Source organism: Emys orbicularis, chromosome 23 (assembly GCF_028017835.1).
Source record: "Emys orbicularis isolate rEmyOrb1 chromosome 23, rEmyOrb1.hap1, whole genome shotgun sequence".
Taxonomy (NCBI): Eukaryota; Metazoa; Chordata; order Testudines; family Emydidae; genus Emys; species Emys orbicularis.
This window is the reverse complement of record NC_088705.1, coordinates 3,054,070-3,076,366: the sequence shown is the minus strand read 5'-3', so window position 1 is coordinate 3,076,366 and position 22,297 is coordinate 3,054,070. Positions and strand designations below refer to the sequence as shown.

The 22,297-nt window shown below is 46.7% G+C and overlaps 1 protein-coding gene across 1 annotated transcript; it reads right to left on the bottom strand.

Moving 5' to 3' along the window:
* Window positions 1–349: 349 nt before the first annotated feature.
* Window positions 350–21,892, bottom strand: STK40 (serine/threonine kinase 40). Its single transcript, XM_065421780.1, has 11 exons — window positions 21,835–21,892; window positions 18,602–18,721; window positions 17,456–17,541; window positions 16,748–16,891; window positions 15,624–15,851; window positions 14,370–14,422; window positions 7,489–7,604; window positions 3,297–3,441; window positions 2,752–2,871; window positions 1,930–2,014; window positions 350–568 (listed from the first exon to the last, which is right to left on the bottom strand). Exons 1-11 carry the CDS (start codon window positions 21,854–21,856, stop codon window positions 350–352), a joined length of 1,338 nt encoding a protein of 445 aa, XP_065277852.1. The 5' UTR covers window positions 21,857–21,892.
* Window positions 21,893–22,297: the final 405 nt, after the last annotated feature.

The following is a 22,297-nucleotide window of genomic DNA, read 5'->3' as shown; positions in this document are numbered from 1 at the left end:
CCTTGGTAATCGTCTCCCTTCCCAGAGGCTTTGCTCCATCCAGAGAACAGCACAGGTAAAAAGACAGAGGTAGATTAAAAAGTCATGATTAAAAGCAGATTAGTCATCCAGGCTTGGATTTAAAAATCGGAGATTCCAAAAGATGCCAAGAGTCTGCTGCTTCCAAAACTACCTTTCTCAAAAGTCTTCTCCCTCCAACAGAGCGAGCACGAGGCGTGTCCCTTAACAGAGCTTGAAGGAGCTGCTACATTAATCTCTATCACAGGGCACAGGTATTGCTGTCGAGCTGTAGTAGCGACGTGAAAGGCAGACTGCAGGATGGTGCTTGTGCTGTTGGATGTGTGGGAAGCTATTTCCGAAGGTATCGCTGGGCCAGGATGGCAGCATCCAAAGGGTTCATGGGCTGGGCATCATGCCCCAGGCGCCGCACGGGCGGGATGGTCCCAAACTGCCGCTTCTGCAGGAAGCTCTTCGCCTCGTGCAGCGTGTTCTTCTCCTCAGCCAGGAGCAGCTGCTGCCTCATGTAGTTCTCAAACTCGTACTGCGAGCACTCTTCGGTCACCTTCGCCTGCAGACAACACAAAGTGAGTCAGCGCTGTGGGAGTGCCAGTCCCGTGGCAAAGCACGCTTGTGCACAGCCAGTTGGTGAGCGCCCCTGAGGCCTAACAGCCAAGAACTCATTAGCCTTGGCACTCTCAGCGCATTGATGTGCCTTTGCCAATACCCAACTTAGATAGTCCTGAGCTACCGATAAAGCAGCGAACGAGTTCACCTAACCAAAGCATGCAGGCCTCTGGGCATCCTGTCTACTAACACAGACACGTGTAGGGTTCCCATGCAGTCACCACCAGGGAAAAGTAGGAATGGGGCGATCATGAGCTGTCCCTTGGACAACGAAGATGCCCCTGCCCACTCAGAATGGGCAAAGGGTGGGCATCTCACCCCAGAGCTGCCAACTACACTTGATCTGGGACTTTGCAATGTAGTAATTTGACCACGAGGTGAGTGGGCCAAGAGGCAGCCACTTTCCCCAGCCCGGGCTGCTTAGTGTGGAGCAGTAGGAAGGCTCTAAGAGGTGCGCTGGCGCAGCAAGGTCACCAGCCATCACTTCCCACACAAACGCGCTGGCAAAGAGAACAGGATGTTTATTCACTCGGCAGAATACGCGAGAGGTGCAGAGGTAGTGCCGCTACCACTTCCTGGTTCTCCCCGCAGCGAAGCAGCAACTCTGGGGAGCTCATTTACACATGGAAAATTCAAGCCCAATTGTTAAACAGAAAAGCTAAGAGCCCAACATAGTATGTGTGAGCTGAGCTAGCCGGTGCTGCCAGCTGCTTCCTCTGCATAGCTCCACTGCCATTGCCCTGCTGGAAGGCATCGACAACTATTCCGTAGAGCACGGGGAGTCAATTATTTGTTGCCAGGGTCCAAATTGCTTGGTCAAGGTATAGTCAAGGTCCAAACTCCAGAGAAAATAATAATAGAAAATAATGATAATGAGTAAATAAAAAAATTCAGGGGCCGTTCAAAAGCATCTGGCGGTCCGGATTTGGCCCACAGTCTGACTGACTACCCCTGACCTAGAGTCACTGTTACCGACGGAGACCTGAGAGCTCACGCCACCTTCTGCACTGTGATTCCAGCAGCGCTCCCCTCCCTGTCTAGGGGAGGTGCTGTGGAGGGCAGGGGTCCTCCTGACAAGACGACACAAGGTAAGTGAAGGGACAACAGAAAGTGGGAGTTGAGGAGAAAGGCAACTGAATGGGAAGTGTGCTGAGGCCTGGGGGAAAGGAGCTGGCTGTCAGAGCAGGGACAAATTCTCATATGTGCCCACTCGGCAGGACAGCTGGTTATCTGCCCACCACAACCAAAGCCTCCCTATATCTCAACACCGTGTGAAATAAGCTCACCGCCACGCTGCATTCTTACCTCTTGGGGGGTTTCTGGGTTAGTCACCTGGTCATCAATATCAGGCACCACTTGCAAAGGGCCACTTAGTGAGGACATGGACTGCCTGGGGTGTGGAGAACACAGTGCATTAGCAATTTATGGCACAGACACACCAGAGTCACTAAACACACAGACAGGGTACGTCCCACCTGCCACGCAGCACCTGTGTGCTCATTGCAGCTCCAGCTAACCAGGCGTCTCTAGGGCGGGCGTCTGTCTCGGTGCCTCGCACACTACGCCACGGAAGACGCTACTTCACACTCTCGGTTTTTGCCAGTGCTCTAAGCAGGATGTGGCACTCTTACCGCCTTGTTTAGGCAGAAATGAAAATAGCCCGTGTTCCAGAAATTGCTGAGTCTGCTGCTGACTCACCGGGTGCCCCCTCTAGCTCCAGGCTTGGGGGCATTCTGCAGCAGAGACTGCACTACACAGCTGGCGGGGGTCACACTGTGGGGGGGGGGGGGGAGAACAGGGAACTGTTGCTGGAATGGGACCTTGGCTAGGGGCTGAGACAGAGGAGCTTCCTCTTGCTCAGTACGTGCAAAGTTCTGGAGTCAGATTTATCCTTAAATGGCATCCCTGTTCCCCCCACGATTAAATGCTCTAATTTAGAACAGAAACATCTACCCTGTTCCCTTTTCAGAGCTCATGCCTGGTTTTACTTAGTTGGACTTCATATCGCTGGTTACAACCCGTGGGCCGCCCAAGTCTCAATAGCAACATATTCCTGTTGCACAAGCGAGGTACGCCTGACCCCCAGGAAGCACAAACTCCCCATCCTCTGACGCTGGAAGCACTCACCACGATGCTATGATGGAGCTGAGGGATTCCAGTACTTCGGAGGCCGTGAGACGCTGCTGCGGATCCAACACCAGCAGTTTTCGGATCAAACACACAGTGTTTTCAGAAACCCGCCCATCTCTGCCAGAGAAACGTGCCGTCAGAGCAAGACAAAGGCCACGATGGTTACACAGCCCAGAGATTGCTGGATGTGGGAGGAATAGCCGGGGGCTGGATGTGGGGCAGGGGACGGGAGAGCAGGGCAGCACATGCAGTGCAAGGGCCATGCTTGGATTCACTAGAGCTCAAAATTAACTACTGGGTTTGATTTCCTTTGGTTTGATTTCCATGTTTCCTTGTTCAAGCTGGGGGCCGCAGTGCTAGGGCCTTGCTCACATTTAGAACAAGGTGCCAGAGCACAGCTCCTGCATCCTTGTAGGCCACTGTATGCTGGAACACTTGCACCCAGCGCCACTGACGCCCAGGGCCTTTCGCTAGCGGGAGCTCCCACAGCCACTGTTCCGCAGGCGCTAGGGGCTGGGCGTGCCGGGGGCTGGGTCACTCACTCAGGGATGGTGTACTCGGCAGCCTTGATTTTGCGGAAGAGCTCCTGAGGTATGCTGTCATAGAAGGGAAACTGGCCGTACAGCATGGTGAAGAGCACCACGCCCAGTGCCCACATATCGCTGGGTTTCCCACGATACGGCCGACCTGGAGAGAGAAAGGGACAAAAGCAGGTCACGCGATGCTGCGACCTTGGGCTCTCATTCAGTATGGCGCAGCACAGGAACCGTCTCCCAAGCAAGTTCTTCTTTCGGCATTAGAGCAGCACGATTATAACCCTTTGGCTCCTGAGCTAGCCAGCCCCCTTTCGAAGGAGTCTCCATTAAGACAGTGCATGCAGTGTGCACGTGAACTCCCCTCTGCGGGATGCACACTGATGGGTAAGAAGTCAAGCTGTTCTCTAGCTGAAGCCTTCCCCTGTCTGAGGGGAAAAGTTATTTACCACAGGACCTTGAGATTACATTAAATTTGCAAGTTCTCATGGCCTGACACCATGCAGCACTTCACAGGGGCTTGGGATGTGGCCTATCCTGCTCTCTGAAGCTGCAGGTTCATATTCTGGTAGTGCTCCCGCAGCCCTTCCTTTGTCCAGAAGCAGATAGAATGAGTATCTTGAACCCATCTGGGGTTCCTCTAAAGTCCTGTCTCCTCTACATCCACACCAGGGATGCCCTGGGGGCATTTCTTTTGTTCCCCAACCCCACTGCCATGCACTGATGATCAGTGTCCACCACACTAGGTGCTGCACGTATTGGGCAAAGTTACTCCTAGGTGTGTATTGCTCCAACTCCGGTTCATAAGGTTCAGAGGAATTTCATTGTCGGCAAGAGTGAAACGACAGAAGACTAAAGATCCCTGCAATCAGAAGCATGGGGGGGGACTGGGAAAAGAACCTGGAAAAACATCCACCTCAGGTTAGCCCCAATCTGAAAGCTACTACCATACAGCCCCTATCGCCTGGCTGTATAGGACACATCACCATTCATGTAGAGGTGCAGACACCCAAGCTGGTCACACATGATGCACCCAACTGAGCTGACATGACTCAGCCCTTAGGTGAGATCTGAAATAGATGGTTGCTGAAGTCTGACATTAAGAGGCACAGCTCAGAGAACCTCTCCCCCATGGCACTCTGGAATCCGCTAGAGCAGGGGTCGGCAACCTTTCAGAAGTGCTGTGCCGAGTCTTCATTTATTCACTCTGATTTAAGGTTTCGCGTGCCAGTAATACATTTTAACATTTTTAGAAGGTCTCTTTCTATAAGTCTATAATATATAACTCAACTATTGTTGTATGTAAAGTAAATAAGGTTTTTAAAATGTTTAAGAAGCTTCATTTAAAATTAAATTAAAATGCAGAGCCCCCTGGACCGGTGGCCAGGACCCGGGCAGTGTGAGTGTCACTGTCACTGAAAATCAGCTTGCGTGCCGCCTTCGGCCCGTGTGCTCTAGGCTGCCTACCCCTGCGCTAGAGGGAATTGCTGCTTTAGAATTCCTGCAGTCAGTCACCTCATCAATCACGCACAGAAGAGCTTGCAGGAGCTCCTGTTGCTGTACCACAGCACAGGATTAAGGGAACGACTTCCTCTGAGTCACCAGTGAGTCACCGCTGCAGCATTTGGTATCGGTACTAATTATTCTTTGCTTTGTGCAGCTCAAGCGGCACCTCACCCTCCTCCTTCCTTGCCGACTTCTGCAGTGACACTGGGTCAGCCATGACATTCAGCCCATCTCTTAGCAGGAGACAGCTCCTTCGAGAGCCCTAAAACAAGGAGTAATGATCCCTGCTGCTTTAGCTCCCCCTCACCCCGGAATATTAGACATGCAGACAGAAGGAGGCTCCACCACACCAAGAACAGTCTCTTAGAAACTAAATGAACATCTAGTTTGGAAGGAAAATCTGATGGCCTTGGGTCTCGTCTGCTGCCAGGTTCAGAGGATACTGTGGCCACGCACGGACTGAGTGGTTCCCGAGCTGGATTCTTACTGCAGGCTCCAGCCTGAGTCTCCCGGGGGTGCAGGGTTACACACACACTCTTCCCTTTCACAGGACTGGCTCGGAAGGTGCTCATGCCAGAGGGATCCATCCCAGAACCACAGAGCGCTTTTGCCTGGGAAGGTCTGCCATCGGTGCTGCAGCTGTGGGCTGTCCCAATATACAAGGCTCTATCCTGCAAGGCCCTTAGCAGTCTCTACTCCAGGGAAGTCAATGTGACTGGAGGGTGCCCAGAACCTTGCAGGGCTGGGCCCACAGATGTGTCATTCCCAAATTTGGCAACAAGGGAGATTTTAGAAGAGCAAAGAAATGCTCCCAGTAGCACTACGCAGCCCTGAGTGGCAAGGTCAGGCAGGGCCCGGGCCCAGGCCAGATTACTGCAGAACCCCACCGATGAGTGAGGAGAAGCCCCAGCAAAGCAGGAGGGCTGGAGACAGCAGCAGGGAGTTCCAAGCAACCTCCGTCACAAAGAGCAGCCAGTTTTGCTCAGACTGCCCCAGTGCCCTGAAATGTACTTAACTCACCCCACCCACTTGGCCACAGGAGCTCACAATACCTCGAGAAGCAGGCGAGATGCTTACAGGCCTGCAGAGCTCTCAGCAGGTTCTGGCCTGCGAGTCTCTCTGCACAGAGGCCCTGGGCGTTTGCTGGCTTAGGACAGATACTGGGTAACATGGACCTATGGGGCTTTGCCTTCTGGAGGCTCACTCGGTTCCTCTGCATCAGGCATTGAGGGGAGAGGATAAGATGAACAAAATTAAAAATCCTGCCCACCTTCCTACCCCGCCTCCCCCCCCAATCTCTGTACTCGCCCCAATTGAGTCAAGAAGCAGCCAGGCATTGCTGCAGCTAGTCACTACATTCTAGTGCAAAGCTCCATGGCAAATGATGCCCCTGGATTACAGCTGACCAAACAACGAAGGGCTCACTTCTCACATGCTGGCCTGCTACAATGCTACAGATGTCGCATAAGATAATGACAGGGCCTTAAAACAGATCCTGGAAGGAAGCAGATCAAATGCCCCAGAGATTTTCAGAAGCCTGCTGTATCTCAGGGTCAAGGCCCAGACAAGTGCAGTGAGGCACCCATGGGAAGCAGACACCCCAGGGTGAACTACCTCACGGCTGTTGCTGATCTGTGTCTGCCCCTGCCCAGGCAGGATGAAGCCAAGGAGAAGAGACTCGAGTCTTGCGGGCAGGACTAAGAGGTGCCTGCTGATAGACAGAACACAGACCATGGTGAGAGAGAGAGAGAAAGAGGAGCCTGTCTCTGGAGGTTTTGCTGCCTCCTGGAACATAAAAAGCCATTTTTATTGATACTTTAAGAGGGGTCCAACAGAGTCCACAGACCAAGGGAGGTCTCCTAGCAGAAAAAGGCAGAAGCCAAACACACAGAAGTCAAGCTCTCTCAGGGTAGTTGTCAAACACCAGCTTGGGCCAGGCCTTGAACCAGCCAGGGCTGACTCTGAAGCAACACCGAACATCACGGCTCACTAAGCCCTGTTCTCTCCAGGCACAAACAGCTCAGCTGTAGTAGCACAGACTTGGGATTCCAACTTGACACCCTGCTATGTGCCAGGTGCCCTAAACGCTTTAAAGCCGCAGGTCACTAGTGCAGTCACTGCCTAGTCAAACACAACCACCACCTACTACTTCGCTATTGCAGATTCAGAGGCAGGGACTTTGGCCATGGGATCTTTAATTTCCACCAAGGCAGCACCCAGAGACTAAGCAAAAGGGAGCCGTGTAACATCAGACAGCACAGCCAGGGGCGAGTGCTACACTCCTGAGGTGTCAGCACTGACTGAGCCCTGGTTCTTGTGTGGGATGTGCTAAGCTGCACAGATCCCTCACGGGACAGAATTAAGACAGAGCCCAAGAGCTTGTCTACACATGGACTCAGTCAGGATTCCTGACCAACTCCACGTGTGGACATGCTGATTTCAGAGTCAGAGAGCATTGTTCCGGTGTAGCTTAATCCAAGAATTACAAACACTCTTCCCTTCCCCTCCCCGCCTGGCTGGAAAATAGACTAGTTCTAATATCGGGGTGTAAGAGGATCTTAGAGGCATGTTACATCTGGGAACAAGACTAGACAGAGTTCTCTTCCAGTAACAAGCGCAGCATACAAATAAAACAAAGCTGACTACACGCGCAGGGGCTGTGAACTGCCGCTGAGGAAGGAAGGGGATCGCCTACCACTGAGAACGTCTGGGCTGATGTACGCGGGGCTCCCTCGCTGATCCTTCAGCAGGTCGTCTTCGCTCACTAGGTGCTTTCCAAGACAGAAGTTTGTTATGGTTATTCGGTGAGTCCTGGGGAGGATTACAAGGCATTAATGAGCAAGGAGAGCCAGGCCAGGAGCCAGACAGTGTGAACCAAGGGAATTAACACTAAGGCAGAAACAACTATACTTCTTTGCAGGAAGCCAATAAAACACCGAGCAAAGGCTAGCTTTACCCTGGCAGCCGTGGTTAGAAACCCAGCCCGTTCTGAGGGAGAGGCATTCTACATATGCTAAAATAGAACTTGGCATCGTATCTGCAAGGGGCAAAGTGCCCAGCTGGACCTCTGGGCTGGGCTTTAAAATCTCTACCACCTCTTGTGAGCAGCAAGAAATGGCAGCTTTTTCATTTGAGAAGTTGACCCTCTTTCCCCCCCAATCTTTCCACAGACCCATCTTCAAACAAGTACTCCACTGCAGCGGTGTTTCACGGCACACAACCAGGCTTTCATGGATACTCTTTACATGAAAGTACCCAGTGTGCAGACAATGGTTAATCAATAACTAGGGGGTTCTTTATGGATAACTGTTTCTAGGTAAAGAGGATAAAAACTTTAGATATACACATTTTTCACACCAAAATACCCTTGTTTCTACAGGATTCCTGATCTGATTTAAGAAATTCTTGGAGTTAAGCTCATTATGAAATTAATTACCTCCATGTTACTTTCAACAGTCACTTGAACAATCTAAGAATCTTAACATAAAACTCAAAGAATGGAGGCCAAAGCCACTGTCTAGAAGATGACATTATTATACTCTGGGAAAGTATTTCTAATGTAGAGCTAGCAGGTGTGGATTAAGTCAGTCAAAATTATCCATGAAATATTAGAAGAATCAAAAATCAAGTATGGGTTGGCAATGGAGAGAGTTTCCCCATTATTTTTATTTAAGAAACAAGATTGATGTTCAAGAGACTCCCATTAGACTATTGTCAAGAGATTAAAAGTGGAATGTCAAGAGACACGCTGTGGAAGGATGGCAGATCCAAGCTTTGCTGGTGATGTAAAAGGCTCAGTGTTTAGATTAACAGACGCGAAGACGTTCAGAGTTGCTTGGCTTTCTTGAGGCACTGAAATCTGATCTGATTTGCAAATGTAGAATCAAGCTGCTGCACTGGCTACTTTGGGGGTGGCCTGAGCTAGCCAGAGGTTTTCATGCTGGGATCTGTTTTCCAGGTGACAACGGCTGCAGTATTTTCATTAGCCTAGGAACGTGATGTCTGTGGTTTGGATTTTATAAAGCAACAGTCAGCCAACTCCACCACTGCAGCCAACAGAGAAAACATGGGTTTTTACAACAGGCATGTCTGGCACCGAAAGAACATTTCTGATCAGCCCAAATCATTGGCCATCTCCACAGCAAGCAATTCAAAAGCTTACCTCCCTGCCCCTTTTCAACGACTCGTTGTTGTAGACGATCCAGTGAGTTTCTCTCTTCAGTTAATGGCATTCTAGCCATAAAACTCGTTGTTTTAGACAAGAGTAAACCTAGCATATATTTGCTAAAACCGTTCTTTATACCCAAGCATCTTGGTGTCACTTCAAATGCCTTTCCCGTCTCGCTAGTAAGGGGTGCATGTGCACAGCCCTGACTACGGTTTGGTGCCCCCCCCCCCCCCCGGCATGTGATATTTGTAGCAAGGACCCTTAGGGAAGTCTCATTTTGCCTCTTTCCCGCAACCAAAGGCGTTAAACAGAAAGCTTATCCTGCAGCTGTGATCCTGCAGCTCCTTGCACCAAAAGCCACCAACTCTTGCAGGGGAACCACAATATTCAGTCGGGGTAGGTAAAGACTTTTCTGTTTGTCTTCAAATAGGAACTGGGAGCTGAGTACACACAGCCAGCATGTGTCTAGAGATTCTGCCTGGGAGCAGAAGGGTGGTATTGGGGGAGTTGAGCATAAGACTTTAGATTCCCACAGCTTCTCTCTGATCACATCACCCAACAAGAAAACCAGACAGCCCCAAATCACCATCCAATGAATCAGATGAGCTGCAGGGTGAGATGGTTAAGAAACGTGCACTCTTGGCCTCTAGCTCAAGGTACAACAGTAGAAGAAATGTGCAAGTGCAGCCTGTGTCATTCCTGAAACTGCTGGATACAGAGCTTCCATCGAATAATCAGCAGTGCAGTAACACACCGACTGCCCAGGCCCCACAGCCCCAACATGAACTACTGAGAATGTGACCACTATTTCCACCCCAAATCAGAGCTTTAGAAATCTGAAGCTGGATAAAAGACATTAATTCTCGACACTTCTGGAAAGTAACTCCAAGGCGTGATGCAGGAGCCATGGATGGCCAAACACATATGAAGCTCTAAGAAGAACATTCCACATGTGGACATTGGAGGCAAGATAGGGACACCACACTAGCAAGGCAACACAAGATGACTCTTCCACAATACTTCACAAAGCTAATGGAAGCACATGCAGAAGTGATGCTCAACAAGTGCCCATTTCCCTGACAAGTTTGGATACAAGTGTCTGAGATGCGCCACAGCTTGAATGCTGACCATGATACAGACTATGCAGATGAACTATTGCACGACAGTGCTGCCACGAGGTAACAAGAGAAGAGAAGTGGAATAGAAACAGTAGTGTAATCTGAATCACGTGGAAACACGTTCCCCTGGCATCTTGCCAATTCTGGTGAAAGTTGTGACTGGGATTAAGCTATTTTAAAACACTGTCACTAAAATCTTGAACTCTAAAAGTTACTGTGAAATTCACATCAGCTTAGTAAAGTGGGAACTCAACTTAGATGGCCATTTTACTTTAAACGTGAATTTTAAACACTGAACTGATTAGTTCAGCATTCAACAAGGTATTTTAAGTAATGGAGCTCATGTTCTGGGAGGACATGCATGGCTAAAAATGAGGAGACTAAGAGTGGAAAGAACATGAATGTTTCTCCAAGTCAACGTATGTTTTGATAGGAATAGCCTAACACTGACGCACAAAGGGAAACCCTAGGGTTTGCTACACAGAATGTGATATACAACTTCTTTGGGCCTAATGAGCACGACTAACTCTTCTCAAAGTGAAAACTTTATTTTCACTATATTTAAAAGGCTTGAGAAGTCACCAGCTAAGTTTGTCTTGTTAAGACAAGACTAGATTTTTGGGACAAAAAGAAAGGCCAACAAGGCCGTCTATATGTCGGAATAAAGCCGCACGCAGTGTTGGATAATACTATAGGATTGCAACATTCAGAACTGAGCCACTGGTTACTCAATTAAAGTCCAGTTTTGAATGAGTGTCAGAAAACAAGATTAACTCAAAAGATCCTCCACTTTTTTTTTTGGCAGACTTTAAGCTTTACTTGGGTTACTGAGACACTGGTGACCAGCTCTTACAATTTAACTGCAGAGAAATGATGGCTTTATTCCCTCAAGGCAGTCAATCCCATTCCAACAGGACTGGGAGAGAGAAATAAACGGAGATTTGCATCAGCGCCGTTTGGTTTGAATGAGTCACGCTTCAGTTATGAGCCTTCTGGCTGATGCTCTGTTTTTTTCTTTTCTAGGAACTTGGGTTGCACCTCCCACCCATAAAAATGAAGAGAAGCTGTGCCAACCTCCCTGGAACAGGAGAGTTCACTTTCTCCAGAGAAGGGGAATGTATCTGGGTGCTTGAATATTTTAGGCTGGGCAGCCCCCCGTTTTTATTTTCCAAACACAACTTGAGGACCAGATCCTGCCCTCTGAGGTATGCACACCACCCGCACTAGAGTTGGTGCACAATGGCTCCAAGACAGAAAATTCTGCTGTTTGGCCAGTGGAAGAGAAATTGAAAGCCTAACTGAAATAAATTATCAGAAGTAATTAACTCCTGGCTCATTTCCACAAAAACAAGGGCCCCTTTCCGCCTTCTTTACACCCACCCAATCCCACTGTCTTCAATGGGGCAGCTCAGGTGCAACTGAGGGCAGAATCAAGTCCCAGAGTTTAAGCAACTTCAAACCAGTTGTGAAAGAAGCAGCAGCAAAATACAATTGAAGCTGGAAAGGGAGTCAGCACGACAACAGAATGAAAGCAGGAAACAGGCTAGGAGCACCCATCCTGCAAGGAAAAATAAGAAAGCACAAACAGGTGTCTGGTGTCAAATACAACTTGGGGAGAGACAGAAGGGTCAGCTTAGCCGGTGAGAACTGGCTGAACACAGATTTTAAAAGGACCCTCAGAAGGCTCCTGGCTTGAATATAGAGGGTGGTGCTAGTGAGAAGTGTGACCATGTAAATATGGGACCAATTTACAGCTTACGAACATGTCTAGCTCTCTACACATCTTGGGATCTGACTGCACTTTACTGACTACACTTTTACTCCCATTAGCCCTGCAGAACCAATAGGGTTCTAGTCTGCCTTGTGCACCCGAATGGTCAGATAAATCCCAGCTACAGAATCTTTGTTACTAGTGATGAGGTAAGAGGCAATAAAGGTGGATTTTCAGACCGAGGCGGAATTTGGTGTCAGCAGTTACCAAAACATCGTCTGATCTGTAAACTGAGCAAGTTTTTTTCCCCTGTAAGTCAGACGATGAAAACCTGCAAAGTAAATGTAAAACTGACTACAGATAACTGTTCTTTAAGGGGGATCTTGCATTAATGCAGTGCTTTTTATATCCTGCTGCAGCCTAGACCCGCACTAATCTATAATTATGAGTGGATCTTATAAAGCTAGTTTGATCTGAGCTATATACAACATGAATAATCCCAGGAGAGGTACAGTTTAGCATCCAAACATCCCAACCCCCACAAAAACCCAGGTGCTTTAGACTTGTCAAACCATCATATCTTTTCTATGCTTACTTGCATTTTGTCTTTACTAGTAAAACCCCAGAAAGACAGACAATAACTACTAGCTTACAGGTAAAGCCAGCATCTGTTCCCTTCTCTCTTCAATGTCCTACCGAGATAAGATCCATTTCCCAATCCAGTCCCTACCCACTCTCCAGCCTGCAGAAAGGAAGCTGTTTAGAATCAGAGCTTAAGGCCAGAAGACTGATGTGATAGTCTGGCCTCCTGTCTAGCACAGGGCACCACCATCACCCGCACACTTATGTTCTCCTTGCTATAGACTTTCTTTTATAGATTTGTAGAGTTTAAGGCCAGAAAAGACATGATGATCATCTAGTCTGACCTGGTCTTATCGCTGGCCATAGGTTATTCAAAGGTTTTATCCTGCCTTCTATAAAGCATGAAAATAACCCTTAATTGTTTGGCAGTAAGAATGAGATTTTCATAGACTTTGCTCCGGAAGCCTCAGAATTAGTATTAGAGGCTGATTACCCGTTTGAATTTAGCAGTCAGTTAAGCTTTGCTCAAACTGCGCAGTGTAGAAAGGATTAACAATAGAAACTGAAAACTAATCGGCAATAACTCTGCCATGTGTATTAGCAGCCTTCTATGGAACAGCTAAGAATGGAAATTTCAGGCTCAAGTCCATCTAGAATTAGGGTATGAAATTCAATCTGGATTATTTGTTTACAAAGTCAAATTAGACAATTTTTGTTCCCCTCGCCTCTCACAAATCATACTCCAAAGGCACTGCCATCAAGATGCAACTGATGGACAGGGACCTACAATGTAATAATTTAGGAACAGTGTATGTGACCTGGTTAGAGAGATTAAGTTATTGTAGCTTGGTTACTCTCCTGTCGGAATGCATGGATCTAGTTTAACAGGGGGCTGTGGGAAAAGCAAGCAGGAAAACAACAACTAGCTACAAATAATCAGCCTCCCAGTAAGGGTTAAGGGGCAAAATTACAGGACAATGGCCTACTTCCAGGCTTAAGTGACACAGCTCTTTCTGCCAATGCTGGGAACTAAGAAATCAAAGAAGACACCGAAAAGCCTCTCTCAGGAGAGGAGGTGGGATCAATTGCCAAGCGCTGTTCCTGGTAAGAACAAAGACAGGTCCTGCAAGAGCTGTGGGAGTGTCAGGAAAGTTGGGGAACGGGGAACTCTGAGGAAGGCAGGCAGGCATACCTATGGACTGGTTACTGTTTTCAGATATTTTCTTTTATATGCTTTTGTTCTAAACAAACACTACTTTGCTTTAAGAAGGCTGTTTGATCATTGCTCCCAGAGGGCACTGATTTGTTGAGGTAATCACAGGTGATCTGAGGACGGTGGCCCAGGGGGCCTGGTCTGAGAGTGGGAGAATAGTGAGATTCCATCTGGAGAGAGAACAGCCCAAGACCTGAGAGGAAATGCACTTGAACAGACCAGGAAGGGTAAAAGCTGCAGTTTGCCTATCACCGTTACATCTCCCAGGCTCGGAGCACGTGCCACAAGCAGGATCCGGGCACAGGGGTAATGCTCAGTTCTTACACAGGGGCTTTCATCTGCAAATCTCAGCATGTGACAAACATTAAATCTCAACATTGCCAATTGGTGTCATCCACATTATACAGGTGGGCAAACTGAGGCACTGCTCAGTAGCAGAGCTGAGACCAGAACCCAAGAGTCTGCGTGCCTGACGTCTAGACCACAGAGTAACAGCTTGGTGTGGGCAGTGGAAGTACATTTGGGGGAGGGGAAAGAGACTGGGATTGGTTGGGCTCTGCTCACTTTTGGGGGACCACTAACAACAAAATTTTGGCAGGGGAGGGGACAACAGACAAAAGATGAAACTGTTCCTTCCCCCTCACCATCTCTGGAATAGCAGCTATGTGTGAACTTAATGATCTGCACCCCTCTGTAGCCCATGAAGGAGATGTCTGCTAGAAAGGAAATCCCTTAAGGAAGCACCATAAAACAGATGCAAAAAGAAGCCCTCGGAAGGACTTACCTTTTGTTTAGCACCATGTTTCCTAGTTTCAAGTCTCTGTGCACAATATTTTTCTGTAAGACAGATTCCATATTAGATCAGATGATATCATATGAACACAAGCATCCTTAGAATGAGTTCAGTTCTGGCCCCAGCACTCAGAGGATACAAAGCACTAATCCTATTTTAGAGACTGCATCATCCTCCGACTAGAAGAATATTAGAGGCAAATGCTCACACTCTTAGCCTGTTGAATTTGTTATTGTGATACACAATCCAAGAGCTATTCCAGCACACAAGCAGCCCATGGAAGGTAAAGCCTACAATGTAGAGATATAGCTAGATCAGTCTACATTCAAAATAGCAACATAAGTGTCTGCAAACATTGCTGAGGCCCAGTTTGGTATTTTTCAGTTGGTTTTGCGGGTAAACAGCTGTAAAGAAGGCTGTCTATACCCAAATAATATAACCATAACAGTCAGATGTTGAGGGCCCTTCATCTAATGAGCTTAGTGACACCCCCATGAAATTCCAAGTGTTAATTTGCCACTGAGGGTGTATCCAGTGCTCTTGCACTACTCTGTCTGCTTCATTCTTGTTGCCCGGTTCAAAACTGCAGCGTAAGAATCCTGCTAACTCAGGTCTGCTGCACGGCACATCCGACTGAAGCTGCTAGGTCTGAGCCGCAGGCTGCCCAGTCCTGGCAATGCCCCTTTCGACTGAGAAATTCTTCTGAACGTGCATGTTTATTAGCTCACTGGCAAGGCTCTGCTAAGGGAGGCCGGATGTCACTTTTTACAGCCTAACAAGTCAGAAACCTCAGTGGAATCTATTTTTATAGCACAGTAATTTCCAGTTCATTGATCTCAAACTAGCAGCACAGGGTTTTTATCTCACTTATGATTTATATTGCTTCCATGGGAAATGCTTTGGAGTGGATCCTGGATTTGATTAGCCTCAAACCTAGAAAGTTTCTTTTTGTTGAGGTTAATAGTTTTGCTGTTCACCTGATTTACATCTAATCCAACTGCCCTCTCTCCTCAGCCAGCAACTGTTGTGCCATCAATAAACAGCAGGGGAAGAGAGGTGATGCTCTGGTATGGCTCAGAATACCAAGGCTTGCGTAGAGCTTAATGTTTGAAAAGGATTGTGTTATTGGAAAAGAGCTGGGACAGCCATCCTTTGTAATCCTTCAGTTGCTTTTATGAAGTCCAGGATACTAATTTGGGATGAAACTCCCCCAAGACACGTGCACAGGCTACACGGAGACCGTACCTTGTGTAATGCTTCCACCACTCGTACCACATCGTAGAATATAACAACAGTCTCCCGTTCGCTGAGTCTCTTCTCTTTAATGACGTAATGCTGCAGGTTGATTAAATCTGCTGTCTTGTCACTGAAATCGTGAGCACAGAGACAGTCTAAAACAAGGCAAATGCGCTTCCTCATCTTCCTGACCATTCTGTTGGTTTCCAGATCTTCTATGATTTCACAAGTTCGGTCCTGCAGTGGCAGACGGAGGCAAGGAATGGAGTTTAAATAAATGGTCTAGTTTGCACATGCAGGGGACATATGTATTACTTAGGAACAGAGCATTAGAGAATAAGATGGCCTTTTAGATAGTTACAATAAAGTAATAAGCAAAGCACAGATAAGAGATTACCCAGGACACACTTGTTTGATTTAAGATTAGCAACTATAGGGCTTAGTCCGCATTTCCTGGCCTGAGTAGTGCAACTAGCATGGGTACTCGACACAACCAAAACCTACATCAAACGCCAGCATGCTCAGAAACCAGACACGGGACTGGGACTGTAATATAGCTGGGCCCTCTGGTTTTGTTACAGCATAGACAGAGCCTCAGTTGAAACAGGCTGTTGACAAACATTTAGCCAGCAAGTGAACAATCACCTGCATCACAGCTAACATCTCTCATCAGCCAACCTGTCACAGACTCAATAAATGACTTATTTCAGAGGTGTGAACAGCCCTGCAATTGGTTCACTTACGGATATTTAATTGCTAATTAGCACATTTACAAATTTATTTTAACATGTTGAAACAGCATCTTGGAAACTTGTCTGCTTCTCCCAATTCAACAACAGACCAATTACTGAAACTGCAAAGCATAGATTACGTTAGAAAAAGGCGCTTTGCTAATTAGCACAAATATGAAGCAAGGGGCATGGAGCAATTCCATTTTCATTATTGCCCATGACCTGTCCGCGACTTTTACTAAAAATATCCGTGACAAAAACTTAGCCTTAATCATGGCTTGCATGCTGATAATTCTCTATGTGTGAGACTGTCAGTGTGGGTAGCACATTGCACAGAGTAGTAGTTCAGGCCCACTGCAGTTGCTAGTGTCCTCAGAGAGCCTGCGAGGTGGCTGGCGGTACCTGAAAGAGCCCATGATGGTGAACCACTCCATCCTGATTGTGCAGAAGGGAAAGGAGAGAGTACTCTGTGTGCAGCAGCATCTTGCCCTGTCGCTCCTCCTGGGTTTCTATTCCTTTGTCACCCCTTTCCTCCAAGGTAAGAATCTTTGGGAAAGGAGAAAAAAAGCCTTATTCCTTTAGGAAAAACCGAAGTCCCCCCAAATATTTAGCTACAGCTGTACAAGTTTAAACATTCACACGTGCATTTAACAGCTGAATGGAATTACACCAGTGCTTGATTTATGTACTTGCCACGAAGTGTCTGAACTAACATGTGCAGAATGATACAGCATGAATTTGATGAGCTGACAGGAAACACGCATTGCCCTTTGCAAGCACCCCTGATCCTTTCCCCCTTTGTTGCCAGTACACCAGCTCAGTTCCCTTAGTGGCGGTAGTGCAGAGAGAGCTCCAGAAAGCCACTGGTGTGTTAAGCACAGTTGTTTAACCCTGCTCAGAGCAGCAGCAGCTGAGGCTTTGCTTGAGAGCTAACACTTGCACCAATGTTGCTGCAAGTGGGGGTGAATGGCTGGCAGGAAGTTTTAGCAGCCAATCCCCAGTGTATACAAGGCTTTAGACTGTTGCATTCTCCAGAGATTCAGGCAGTTTCTCTGATGGAGCAAGGGTTAAAAAGTCTCAGAGGATCCACAACCCAGGTGTTTTGCTTACCTTTAGTTGATAGAAGTCATCTGTCCCATCCTTTCTTGCCAAACACTGAACAATACTTGGCACCGGGGAGTTACCTAAACGTGGACCTACCAGCACAAAGCAGAACAGATTTGTTTTCCTTTAAAAAGCTATGATTAATTCAATGTTATGTCAATATTCAGCTGTCATACAGTTTGCATAAGTCTAAATCAAGTTCCTTTTTCAGCAGGGCATGAATATCCACACTGTCCGTTTCTTCCCATAGATTGTATTACTCTTAAGAAAACAATAAAGGATGCTGGATTCTGAACCTCCTTGGACAATGGTCCATTTGTTCACAGAAGAGACCTTTGGCAAAACACTGCACAGTGTCCAGCTGTCCCTTATAGAAATACAGATTTCTGCATGCCTAAACCATATAGCTTTTACATTCGCTAGCAGCAGCTGTGGCAAGGAATTCTTGAACCTCTGAATCTAGCTGCCACTCCTAAAGGGGCTGCTCAGTTTAACAGTTTATTGAATGCACCAGAATAACCCACTGTGTTGATTCCCCATCTTAACTAGTCCATTTTTAATAACAGATGATCTGATAGGTTTTATACAATGGACTTCACAGGGATCTTGGAGTTATGCAAAATAACTCTAAAAACTATACATTATGCAAGTGACAGCCAAGAGCTACTGGGAGGGAGGAGGGGGGAGGTCAGCCAACAGGACACATACCAAGGAGAGAGCAGCCACTGTGTTACTTCAATAAACTGTGTGCGCGCTAATTTAACAGCATATTCAGAGTGAAGTGGGGTTGAACATACACCCCAGGGCTCCTTAGGGGAACCCTTCCTACTACACATCACCCTCAAGAAGAGAGTTTGCCTTTGGATACAATTTAAATATTCAGTCCCCAAATCAATAAAAGCAGGGGTTCACAGTTCTGCCCCTAATGGCTATGCCTGTCCTGCATTACAAACAGCCTTAATTTTCCAGTTACAGGAGCTCCAAGGATTGCTGCTTTGCCAACATCAGATGAAGCGAATTTTGCTAGGCACAAAAACCTAGATTACAATTCTGCTTTGACTCATTTTATTGAATCGGTTTTCCTTAAGCTTCGCAACCATTAACGTTCCACCTCATACAGCCCAGGGGATGAAGAAAACCTCTTCTGCTTACCTAGGATGAAAGGGCCTGCTCTCTTGGCATTACTTCCAGAAATCCCTGTACAAAGAGCCTTTGCCTTTGCGGATGTTTCCCCAGCTCCTCTGTCTGACGCTCGCCGCTTCATCCTCAGCTCTTGAAAGACAGGGAAGATCACACTTCAGTGAGTAACAAAGCTCTTCTCCTTGCACCAAACCCTATCTTGTGCTGGAAACCTTTTACTGGATGATGCACAGCACCTCTGCCTATTTGTATAGTAGAAGGCAGTTCCTACTGACAAAACGCTATGGCTCATCTACTGGCGGATGAATTGGGAGCTACAGACTTCATGCATTTCAGGAAGGTACAAGGAACAAGGCAGCTTCATTAGGATGGAATGTTCCTAGATCAGTTATTTGACACATGTAATTGGGCCGGGGGAGGGGGAGAGAGAGAAGAATCTAAATAATTAAAACTTGTTTTACGGCAGACTAAAGCACCTGAATGAACACATTCTAAAAAGCTTCAGAAGAAACTGCCTCTGTTCCTCCAAAAAACTCTGAAGTCAACCCATGAGACCCTAGGGGTTTATTCACAGAAACACTTATGCTTTAAGGATTGTGGCCAACTCACCAGCTATTGAGAAGCACAAGAGTCTTTACAGTTCTCTGCACTTAGTGGAATAAAACTGATCATTTGGCTGAATCACTACATTTCAGCTTTCCCTGGGACAGAGCATGGGGGGGGGGGGGGAGAGGGCGCATGAAAGATGCATACATCTCTATTAGTTACTTCGGGATAATTAGCTAATTCATCCACAATTAACAACTTATTTGTAAATGAGAGAGAAAAATTATATATATTTTATAGTTAGTGTAAACTAAAATCCCCCTCTCTTTGTCCCTGTTTACCCTATAACCTAATTTATACTCTTATCCCTTCACTATGTTCATCCAGCTGGACTGAGTTGAATTCAGGCACTTTCAGTCTGCTGTATAAAAATCACTGTCTCTCTCGTATTTCTGTGCTTCGCACTGTCTAAGGAAAAGCACACTGCCACCAGTTCTCAACAGATATTTTGCGGTGGACAAATTCGTAATGAAAAAACCTGGATGTGAGCTCCCTTGCTCTACCGCCATGCAGGAAAATACTCCTGTCCATCACAGGAATGTCTTGCATGCATCCAAATGTGCAGATAACAGCATTATATATAGGCAGACTGAAGGAATGGATAATCACTCTGGACTAGGCTCTGGAGTGTGTTACCGTCTCCTTATTCAGGTATTGCAGAGATGTTCTGGACTCTTCTCAAATGAACCAGCCTTCTGTTCCTCAGAGCCCTACAGAAAATGTATTGACGTAGCCCTGCAGCCCCAACAGCTAAAGGTCCAGGTTAATCCAAGTCTCCGATTGGTCACAACACCTCTCTCTCTATAGGGTACAGTCTTGCCTCAGTTCAGTGGCAAGAGAATTTGTCCTCAGGTTGGCTATGAAACTATTGCCGTTGCTACATTCTGCGCTCAGTGGGTTCGCTGCTAGTGCAAAGGTCTTACTCCAGCAGCAGCAGTCACTGGCGCGAGCACCAGTCTGCGGAGAGTTCCCCTTACACCGCACTCCCTTCCCTGGCTTAGGAGTCATTTTAAAGAGAGGTTTCAGAGTAGCAGCCGTGTTAGTCTGTATCCGCAAAAAGAACAGTTATAGTGGACCACAAGCTAAATATGAGTCAACAGTGTGATGCTGTTGCAAAAAAAGCAAACATGATTCTGGGATGTATTAACAGGTGTGTTGTGAGCAAGACACGAGAAGTCATTCTTCCGCTCTACTCTGCTCTGGTTAGGCCTCAGCTGGAGTATTGTGTCCAGTTCTGGGCACCGCATTTCAAGAAAGATGTGGAGAAATTGGAAAGGGTCCAGAGAAGAGCAACAAGAATGATTAAAGGTCTTGAGAACATGACCTATGAAGGAAGGCTGAAAGAATTGGGTTTGTTTAGTTTGGAAAAGAGAAGACTGAGAGGGGACATGATAGCAGTTTTCAGGTATCTAAAAGGGTGTCATAAGGAGGAGGGAGAAAACTTGTTCACCTTAGCCTCTAAGGATAAAACAAGAAGCAATGGGCTTAAACTGCAGCAAGGGAGGTCTAGGTTGGACATTAGGAAAAAGTTCCTAACTGTCAGGGTGGTTAAACACTGGAATAAATTGCCTAGGGAGGTTGTGGAATCTCCATCTCTGGAGATATTTAAGAGTAGGTTAGATAAATGTCTATCAGGGATGGTCTAGACAGTATTTGGTCCTGCAATGCGGGCAGGGGACTGGACTCGATGACCTCTCGAGGTCCCTTCCAGTCCTAGAACCTATGAAAAACAGGAGTACTTGTGGCACCTTAGAGACTAACAAATTTATTAAAACATAAGCTATGCATCCGAAGAAGTGGGCTGTAGCCCACGAAAGCTTATGCTCTAATAAATGTGTTAGTCTCTAAGGTGCCACAAGTACTCCTGTTCTTTATTTTAAAGAGAATGCTCCAACTCCACATTGATTAACTGGATTCATTCTAACACATTTTAAAAGCAGTTCAAAAAGGAATGACTAAGACTTTCAATAGGAACTGCCTTAAACAAATTCCTTGCAAAGTTTCAATGACTTCTGGGCAGGGGAAGGGGGCTTTGAGTACTTGTTAACAGTGCTGATGTTTAAAAGGTGAGAGAGATGGATACATTCTTCCCCCTCTCCAGCCTTGACTAGGTAGAGTGGGAAGTTCACACCTCCGGTGGCATGAACTTTTCACTGACTGCTGACTCAACATGACACCACTCCTCAATTTATACAAAAGCACTTACCACTGTGCCCAGCAGAGCAAGAAATTTTACAATAGGAAGTGGGATGTTTCCATGAAATCAATCAGGAGGTTTAGATTCCCCCATTACTGACCCATATGTATATTTGGTTTTGCCTTTAAATTAAGTATTAACTGAAATTAACTGAATTCAGTTATGGCGCCCATAAGGTTTAGTGGTTAGAACCAAGGTCTGGGTGCCACAATGGTCTTAGTTCTGTTCATGCTGCATCACTGACTTGCTACTTGACCTTGCTGAAATCACTCAATTCCCCGCAATTTAATCATTCCAGATGGAAATATGCACAAACAAAATTTCCCTGAGGAAACCCCCAGCTAATACATATGCTGCAACAACTGGCGCTGTGCAATCTGCGTTCATTAGGACTCACTGGTGCACATGGCGTTGTCGTAAACAAAATAATCTGAGGACTCACGTTGTAGTTCAGCATCAACCATATCTTTATTCTTCTTCCAAACTAGGTTTTCCAATGCCTCAGGAGACAGCAGGCATCACTCTGGAGAAGGCTGGATGGTGGAAAGGTCCGGGACTCTGTAAATGTAAAAGATATGCACTTGATGCTATGGTTCTCGGATTATTTTTGACTATGATAACATGGTAGGCACCAAAACTTCTGTAATTTGCAACGTCTATGTTTTGTTTGCCTTGGAATAACCTCCAGATCCCTCTCCAAGATTCTGCTTGTGGACAAGCGAGTATGGCTACCGAAGCTCTGTTACTGGAAAGTTAAATGTACGGATGGTACTGTACAAACAGAAGACAAATACTAGCCTCAAGGATCTTTCTAATGATATTTTGTGGTGCAAGCCGGATCATTTAGAACTCAGTAAAATCTAGCTAAATGGTTTTCAAGGGATGCCTGACTGTTGAGCTTTTAC